The 9949-nt window shown below is 35.0% G+C and overlaps 1 protein-coding gene across 1 annotated transcript in view; it reads right to left on the reverse strand.

Moving 5' to 3' along the window:
* Window positions 1-210: 210 nt before the first annotated feature.
* Window positions 211-9949, reverse strand: part of LOC114261771 (K(+) efflux antiporter 2, chloroplastic) — a 13515-nt gene continuing 3776 nt past the window's right edge. The window contains exons 7-21 of the mRNA XM_028202084.2: window positions 9732-9851; window positions 9465-9533; window positions 8838-8903; window positions 8449-8538; window positions 8042-8146; window positions 7831-7959; window positions 7218-7427; window positions 5617-5766; window positions 4433-4486; window positions 4231-4289; window positions 3354-3420; window positions 3095-3271; window positions 2478-2534; window positions 994-1068; window positions 211-646 (exon numbers count right to left, since the gene is read on the reverse strand). Of these exons, the coding sequence (XP_028057885.2) occupies window positions 524-646; window positions 994-1068; window positions 2478-2534; window positions 3095-3271; window positions 3354-3420; window positions 4231-4289; window positions 4433-4486; window positions 5617-5766; window positions 7218-7427; window positions 7831-7959; window positions 8042-8146; window positions 8449-8538; window positions 8838-8903; window positions 9465-9533; window positions 9732-9851 (1551 nt within the window). The 3' untranslated portion in view covers window positions 211-523. The remainder of the gene's footprint in view (window positions 647-993; window positions 1069-2477; window positions 2535-3094; window positions 3272-3353; window positions 3421-4230; window positions 4290-4432; window positions 4487-5616; window positions 5767-7217; window positions 7428-7830; window positions 7960-8041; window positions 8147-8448; window positions 8539-8837; window positions 8904-9464; window positions 9534-9731; window positions 9852-9949) is intronic.

Consider the following 9949-nt stretch of genomic DNA (forward strand, 5'->3'; position numbering starts at 1 on the left):
ATGTTACATGTATGATCTTCTCAAGTTGGATTGGATTGAGCTGAGTAACTCTAAAACCATATCAATCCAATCCGATTGAGCTGAGAGTAACTCAAAAACCAAATCAATCCAATCCGTTGCACCCCTAACCAAGGGGGAATGATTTTCAGGAATTTTTGCTTCGCAGATGTCATCCTTATCTAATGAAAACACTTTGTAACAAATAAAACGTTTTGAAAACAAATATAAGTAATGTGACTTGTTGAACTAATGTAGTTGTAATACATGAGATGGAATTAAAAACAAAAAAAAAAGGTTTTGCCCTATGATACATTATTCTGAAATGCAATAATGTCTACAAGACATTTTTCGAGAAGGAAGACCTACCAAAATTTATCAAATGAATAGTGTGCGCTACTGCCAGTACTTCAGCTATATTTCTGTACAATTTATACCCACTGGTACAAGCAAATCGCTGTACAGTTCTTCATAAATCTTTTTTTTCCTCATTTTTCTTTGTCTTCGATTATTTTGGGTGAGGAGTTTATATTGCCAGAGTTCCTTCAGACACTTGATTACCATCTGAAGAATCTGATGGTTGAGTTTTGGGTTTACTCATCATTCGAGAATATCCATAGCCAAGAGAACTTCCACTTGCTTCACAGAGCTGCATGCAATAATTGAATGTGGCAACTCAGTCAAAACCTGGAGAGAAGAAAATAAAAGGGCATGTCTAGTTCAGGTTTGAACTGGACTGAGCACCAACATTGCAACATGTCAGCATTTTATGGTAAATAAAGGCCCAGATTTGTCCATCCACTCGCATGTCCAATATTGGATAAATGCAAGAAGGTGGACGAATCTGGGCATTTGTTTGCCACAAAATGTTAACTTGTTGCAATCTTGGTGCTCGGATTGCTTGGTCCAGTTCAAACCCGAATTAGATAGAAGCCAAGCTCTAAAAAATACCTGGGCTATATTCAAAACACAAAACCAAACTGTAACATTAAGTACCTCGGTTAGCTCAGAAAGATGGCGGGACCTAAACTCATTGATAGTCGCCGCTATTTCTGACGTTGGCAGTTTAGCCTAACAAGGGAAAACATGAAACAGTAAACCATATGAGAAAGAAGCCCAGAAATAAATAAATAAATATATATATATATAAAGACGACAACAACAACAAACAAAACACCCAAAAAAACAAAATAAAATTTGTTACCCTGTTTTACATAAACACTGTTAAACAATTTCACAAGCAAAGCATTATTAACCAAAAGGCCTTGATGAGAGTTTTGCATTCCTACATAGTGGCTAGTGGATTGACATGGTCCGATCCAACTGCCATCAGTTTTCGATGTGTTGACCTTAACATGCTTCTTATTTGTGTTTTCCCTCAAAAGCTAAGCACGGACATAAACACGTGACACAACATAATACGAACATGCAAATTTTTAAAAAATGCATAGACACAACACATTGGGAACACGTGCTAAACATAAAATTTTATATATTTATTATGTCATATTTTTAAATATTTAATATGTATTTTATGTTAGATATTAAATTTTATCAAATTTATCAACCTTAAGTATGCAATTTTAGTAAAAAAATTAAAAAATCCTCAACATATCTTTAACATGTCCCCAGAGTATCCTGAGCGTGTCCCCAACGTGTCTACAGTGTATCCCAAGTATCCAACTCTTTCTAGTGTGTCTAACAAGTGTTTGGAACGTATCTGGTGCGTGTCCGACACCTATACGTGACCTCTGAAAGAGGTGTCCGTGCTTTCATAGCTCAAAAGTATACAGTTTGCATGCATGAAAGTGAATTTATAAGAAGGCAGCATAGGAAACTAATTGAAACCAAGGTAAGCACGTAGAAATTCATTAATTCAACTTATTCTTCCACAATAAAACCCAAAAGAAACTAAAATATCGAAAAGAAATAGCATAGTAAAATGAAATTACTTGTGCCTATTCATTTTTCTATGGGTAACCCCCAAAAAGAGGATTTCTTTTAGTCTTTCAGAGCCTATTAATTTCCTTACATTTTCCCAACCAACCAAAAAAGAGCAAGCAATATTTAGGTTCTATCATTACGTTTCCTTCTCCCCTTTTCCCTCTCCTATTTTCCCTTGGTAAATTCAAGAACCAAAGAAGCAAAGAATGTAAAAATGTATCATTCATATTATAGCAAAAGGAGACTAAGTTTACAGTAATTGCGTGATCCGTTAATCCAAAAATAAATCACTTTCATTTTTGTTTGCATACTTTAAATTATATATTCCAAGTGACGATAGGAGCTAGCACAGTAAGAAACAAAATCAATGGAAAATAATCTTCAGCTTCCTGATAAATGATTTATTACACCATCTGACCGCACACTACACGTGACCCAATTACCAATGCTAACCAGAGAAAACTAGAGTTTTTGCTAATAAAACTTATACAGTGAAAAATATTATACAAATCAGTGTTGGTCATACTGTCACTTACCTGTGCAAGAACAGCAGCAGCTAGCTGGAGACTCGGTTCCAAGGTCTCAGGGACAACCTGTTAAAGTTCCAACATAAAACTTAAGGTATGATGTAGAAGCATTTCAAATTTGAACACGAGCAAACCTTTACATAGATAAAGCAAGATATATTAGGAATGATTAAATAATTATACACAAGTCATGCAAGAACCATGAGCTCCTACAACATAACCCTAAAATTTAAGGGTAATATTTAGCTGTATGCGGAATTAGGGAAGGAGTGAAATAACTATGGGTAACCACCCTTGAGGTTTCAAAAATACAATAAGCCCCATAAGTTTAGCATAATTACACTAACCTCCCTTTTAATAAGGTTAAAGCGAGCGAAACTAATGCAAATGGTATGAAGACACAAGGATAAAACGTACATTTCAGTGTAAAACAAATGACATCGTCATTTTTCCATCCACACGACCAATGAATTACTGATAAAAAATGGGTTAAGTGTTATATTAAAACCTTAAGGGAGTCCAGTGTGCCACACTTGTGGGGCACAATGTATTTTCTTCAAAACTCAAGAGAGGTTATTGTAATTTACCCAATAGTATTTATATAAAAAACAGTAACAGAAAGGTACCGCTGTTGCCCCCGCCTTCTCCAAATTGAGGCCATGATCAATGTCATGAGCACGGACAAATGTCTTCACATTAGGGAAGTGCTTACTCAAAGCCCAAACAGTTCTATAGTTTGCACCAGGAGAATCTAAAGTTATTGCTGCTGCGCATGCTCTTTCAGCACCAACTTTATGGAGCACCTGGAGTCGAAGAATACAAAAAGCACATCAGAAAATGAACCTCAAGAAAGCATATTTTAAGTTTGAGCACAATTTGCTATACCTCTCGACTACCAGCATCTCCAAAATACACAGGAAGATCAAGTGCACGGCCTGCCGCTACTCGGTCACTGAAATGGTGGAGAATCTAAAATCAGTTATCTGAATTATGCTGCAAAATAAGCTTATTCCTTCCTCCATATTTTTAACACATTCTCACCAAGTCAGGGACCTGGCAGAGTAAGAGTATGAATTTTTAAATCTACCTTTTTTTAAACAATTTGCATTAATGTTAAAATGTCCACAGAGATACTTTAGGAAATGTAGAGAAATTATAGAAAAACATGCAAGCAAAGGCTGGATAATCCTGCATATCCAATTTAAAGATAATGGAGTTGAAATCAACCAGAATATTACACAGCGTTTGTTTTCACCAAAAAATGTTTCTTTGGGGACAAAGTTTTCCTAATGTTTGGTTGTGTCCTTGAAACTAATGTACTAATGATTGTATTGGTGATAGTGGTGGGGCGGCAGCGGTGTGGTGGTGGCATTGGAGAAAATGTCCGGAAAATGTTTTCCACCTTCTAAAAGTGGGGAAAAAATCGTTTAAATAGTTTTTCATTCACGGAGAAATATTTTCCGCCCAAACAAACAGAGCATTAATCCGTTTGTTTTTTCTTCTTTTCCAAGCAAGTAATACTAAATTTTATCATAACAAATGGGCATCATATAGGGAAATAAAGGAGGCATACCCCGAGAGCAGAAGTACATGATTTAGTCTTTAAAACATAAATCACCACAAAAAGAACTAGCTACAAATCTCACAGCCCACAAGCATATCACTATACTAGCAGAATATTCATTCAATAAGTTGTTCTCTCTCTTACAGTCCCAAAATTGACCTAAGTCCATGAATTCAGTTCAGTGTGATGTAAGCATACCTTCTCACGTCAAGAGCAACAAATGGAATAAGTCGTTCTGAAAGAAGCTGTGCAATGATCTGAAAGAACCACAAGAAAGAAAATACTGTTAGAGAAAACATGGTTCATTCATCCATAGATAAACTACACTAAAAATAGATCCTCTACATTAAACGATTTTAAACCAACTCCTCAAAAAAGGATTTGTAAATAGAGACAATACCTGGCCAACTCGTCCAAACCCACAAAGAATGATATGATCCTGCAAATCATCTGTCTGGAAACAGCACAAGCCAAAGGAAATCAATAAATCAATTGTCCTAATATCAATAACAATCCAATATCACATTCACCAAACTAGGTAATTCATTATGTGGACAAATAATATGGCTACATCTGGCATTAAACACAGCTTAAAAGCAATGAATATAAAGATTAGACAGCTTGAATACACTACCTAAGCCTCAAAAAATAGTCTTAACGTTAGAAAATCATATTGTACCATCTGATTATGCAAATAACAGTTAAAAACTCTTATGCATCAAGAGTGAAATAAGTGTGTGGTATAGGCCCTCAACATCATCTTCTATATTCTCGAAAGGAAAGATGTTCTTTTTTTCGTGTGGGGTGGAGGGTGGATTCTAACGGAATAAGGAGCCCTATTCGCCACTCTACATGACTTATTCCAATCAACTTGATATTAAATCATTTTTTTCTTTTGACAATTTAATAATGGATTTCCTACAAATATTGCAAGCACTAACTGATTTTAGAGCAGAGACTTTATGGGAGTCACTTTTTCACCATCATCATCAAATATTTTTGCATGAACTGAAAGTGGACTTGAAAAAGAATTTAAATCCAATAATAGCAGCTACAAGCAAGAAAAGACAGTGTTCACCCAGGATTTCTCGAGTGTGTAAGAACGGCCAGTTTATTGAAACCTAAGACCCAAAAGAAAAAAGTTCACACATTTGAGTAATTCAAAAGCAAAAACAATTTCATGATGTTGACAAGAGAGATTTTTTTGAACACATTATAATTTATAACAATTTCCCGGTATTTTAGTGCAACAACTAATTGTTGTGCTTGTGATAGATAAGTTTTTAATTTTCCCCTCACATGATATGGTTAAAATGATCGCTAAAAAATATCTGTTTATCTTCATAAGGATTGAAAGTCACTTGTTTGCAGCATATCCACCTAATTAAAGAAATAAATCACCAAACTTTGTTTGTAGAACTGTGCTCCCCAGCCCTGATTGACAAACCATATCCATCGACTAGAATAGTATTTGTACACCACAAATCATTATAACTTGAAAAACAATAATTCCATGAAACACTAGTGTAAATGCTTTCTCAGATATCACCAGTACCAGTAAAAACTTGAAATGACGAATTTTACCTCACTCTCTACAGGTAATAAACTCCGCACATCATGCAGCTCAAAACGAGAGGCTATTAACTGGCCTCCAGCAGCTAACCATGGGGTTAGGGCCATTGACATCCCTACCACAAGAAACAGCAGTGATGACAGCTGAGAAGACATTATACCCTGCAAAAATGCCAATAAACAAACAATTATTAGGTGTGTTAACAATAAATAGAAAAATGTATACTACCTCCTACATGGCCTCCAACAAACAAGATGTCATGAACCATCAATAAGTAACTATTGGTCTTTTGAGGACACAGAAGTGCTGTAATATAGGTCGAAAAGTACATTTTTTAGTTGTTTATATAGTTCAGAGAAGGCGGTTATAATCCTTCTCTCGACCAATTTTAGATTTTGCAGTGCCTTTTGATACGCATAGAGGTGTATGGGTGTATTTTGTTTTATGGTTTTTTGTTTTCCCAAAAATAAGGGTGCCATTCCCTTAATGCTAGGTTTCTAATGACTTTATTGTTACAAAATATATATATATATATATATTGTAAAGTCTATACCATCACATTTATAACAAAAACCTTTCCAGTTTTTATATGCAGCAGCAGCCCCCACTTGGACAAAAGTCTCTCATGTAAGGCTACAATTTTGAAGAATTTTAAGAATGGAAAAGAAAAATAACAATAATAATAACATATGTTCATATCACAAAGTTGGTTCTAAATTAATCCAAAAGGAACAATATGAAGAACCATAAAAATCAGTAACTGCATTTTTTCAGACATCTGTTCACAACTGTTAGTCAGCCTCGAATGGGTTATCTCCTAAAACTCTCCATTCTGGACATTGTGACAAGTTGGAGTGATCAGTTTCAAGTTTGAACCCCTTACCACTATCTAACCTAGAAGGATATACAATATCAGAGATGACAGAAAACTATCTAGAATGCTTTGCAATAAAGATAATTTCACAAACTCCACTGAAATGTCAAATCCATTTACACATTAGTAGCCTCTTCATACACAAAGACAGCCCAATGAAAAGCCACATATATACAATTTTTTACTTTAAACTCACTGTGTCATGAAAATCCTTCTTCACTTAGTAGATGCATAATACGCACAACTACATAAGATTATACAAGTCATGACAATTCATGGGTGCCTAAAATTTTCTGGGTTTAAGTTTCAGGAGACTTGAAGTTCCAAGTTTGTCCTTCAGTAGCTAGCAACTTTAAGGTGAACTTCAATGCAGACACCTTTTAGCCATGCCATGTATGCATATAAGCACATTTAAACAAGTTAACTACGAGAGTCATCAATCATAAGCCTCAAAATCCAATAATAAAATTTACACACTCCTATCCATTTGTAACTATGGTATACTTTAGTTCATGGATATTCAGTGCATATGTCTCTGTGTTTGCCTAGTTAGAAGCCTAATATTCACATAACCAATGTTAACTCAACTGAATCAAATAGAATTAAGTTTTTATTACGTGGGCCCATAGTAAAATCAACATTTTGAATCCAACACCCAGTAATTTATCCTAAAAAATTGCAATGACTGCTGAGCCGTAAAACTTACAAGCAAAATATATAGCTCATAGAGAATAAAACCTGATTAACAGCTTCACCAAAAGCCACAAATGCAAATTCTCCACCAGGAGCAAGTAGAAGACCAACTCGTATTGCAGATATAATTGAAATACCAAAAAGTCGACCAACTACAGCAACCAATAAAGTCTTCCCACCAATTAAAAGACCTAACATGCCCATAATAACTGGAAAGTTTGAAAGAAGAAGTTTTGGATCAATGGACATTCCAACCTGAAACCACAAGAACAATAACCATTAACCAGAGGTAATAGAGTAACTATTCCTACTCTATACTACATTGGTCATATAAATCTGCTAGAATCGATAATTTTCCAGTAACATGAACAAGTGTCATTATTCTCAATTCTGCAGTATGAATTGAAGAATGGTATTGAAATTTGTAAGACAATGACTAATGCAAACATGAAAGTGGCTGAAAGATGAAATTACATAGAACGGGTGGCCCACAAAACTGGAGAACTGCAGAAATAGAGGATCTTTTACATATAAAACCTGATTCTATCAAGGATTATCTTTTCTCTACATCAATAAGAGCCTTTTTATATCTAGAAATTTATGGATTAGATTAGATAATGAAAGGATCTTATGGTCATAGATATATGTGAGAGCCTACCGTCATGAAGAAAAGACCCAATAGAAGGCCACGATATGGGGCAATATCTGATTCAACCTGTAAAGAAAATTCTGTTTCCGCCAGAAGCAAACCAGCCAAAAATGCTCCCAATGCCATGGACAGGCCAGCCTGTACCATTTATAATAATAAATTCATACACTTGACACTAGAATCATATAAAAAGGTAAAACTTAAAAACATATGAGCATACCCTAGCTGTAAGGAGACTAGTCCCCAGAATAACAAAGAGTGTATTTGCAGAGAATATCTCAGCATTTTGATTCTCTGCAATTTGCTTATAAATTGGCCGCAGCAGCTGAAAATTAGCACAAGAATGACTAATAAGATGAACTTCACAAACACTAAAGAATAATCCATGACTTGTGTACTGTCAAAAGCTGCATAATAGTTCTGTATAAAACCAAAAGATAATATCATGGATTATATTCTTGATACAACATACTAATGATATACAATGAAATGATTTATTAAATTTTCTTGCAAGAAGGATATACTTGTTGAGAAGTTAAGTACAAAAATTGCACCATCACAAGCATAAAATGTGATTTCATCAATTAAGAAATCATATTTCTATGTCCAACAACATATAGAACTCACCAAGCGTCCTCCAGCAATTATGGCAGTAATCGCAACAATAGCCTTCACAGCAGCCAATCCAAGAGCTTCAGCAATAGCTTGGAAACCAACCTAAAAATGACAGTAAAATTACCCATCGTAACAACAGAAGCAGCAGCAGCAATAGCACTGGCAGAAACAACTATTATAGCAGTTACAGCTACACTAAGCAAGCTGAAACCCAAAAGTGAAAGCAATCTTAAAAAATTATTGATTAAACTTTTCCGGTTAGGAAACAAGTATATTAGCATCACATTCTCAACAATGACTGCAGAAGAAAGGATGATGTGGCAGTATGCTGTTGATCAATACATGTGGTATAACAAACAAATAAAAAGAAAAAAATTGTGAGAATTAGTAAGAACTGTTACCCCTCCTTTAGATGAATTTGGTGAAATAAGAGGTATGAGTATCAGCAAGACCACAACAGCCAAATCCTGGAGGAAATGAACCCAAAAAAAAAAAGGAAAGATCGAAAGGACAGTCAATATAAAAATAGAATCAAGTTCAAAATAGACACAAACACAATCAACTCAGATAATATAAGGTGAAAAAGAAGCCCAAACAAAATGGCGGGAAGAACATTAAAAAATCATTAAGAGGCAAAGCCTGGAGGTGGTGAAATCACACATGACAATGAATGGGCACATACAGACCAAATCACTTATTCATGCCTCATCTTCCATTCTACTATTTCAAGTATCTTAAGGAGTATGCATTGGATTATAATACCTAATGAGTGGAAATAGTGCAAACATATTGGATCAGAACTGGATTCTACATTATAAAGGTTCTGGTTAGTTCCAAAATGTTCATCTTTAGACATAATTATGACACCTTACTGTTATACAGTATCTGAAATAATTTAAAGTCCACAAAAAGCAAGGATATGATAGTTACTTCATAACAAGTTGTTAAGTCAAGTACAAGACCACAGCACTTTGACCATATTTACTTCATAACATCCAAGAACATACTTTTTGAGGCCACACAGATACCTGGAAAAGTAAAACAGAAAATGTAGCTCGTCCATGGCGTGATGTGCTCTCACCTCGTTCCTGCAATACCTGCAGAATAAATCCCAAAAAAAAAATTCAAATAATTCATCTGCCCAATAAAAGGGAATCAACCAACAAATATTATAGCCCTAACTAATTGATCCCTGACAAAATTTAAGAATAAAAGAATGATATAGCTTGAGAAGGTTAAAAGTTCATAGTGTTTGTTTAATTCACAAGGCCTGAATATTCAAAATTATTAATTACCTGAAGGACAACAGCAGTGGAAGACAATGCCAGGCCATTTCCAATGACAATTGCAGCAGGACCGAGCTGCCCAGCAACAAAGTGAGCAACTAAGCCAGCCACAGCTGCTGTCAACAGGACCTGCATTTGTTATGCACAAAAAAGGAGCAAAACAAAGAGACAAATTACATCAAATACACATAAAAGTGCTGCCTTGAGGCAAAACAAAAGTAATAATA

Source organism: Camellia sinensis, chromosome 5 (assembly GCF_055761805.1).
Source record: "Camellia sinensis isolate YWXY chromosome 5, ASM5576180v1, whole genome shotgun sequence".
In the NCBI taxonomy this organism is placed as follows: Eukaryota; Viridiplantae; Streptophyta; class Magnoliopsida; order Ericales; family Theaceae; genus Camellia; species Camellia sinensis.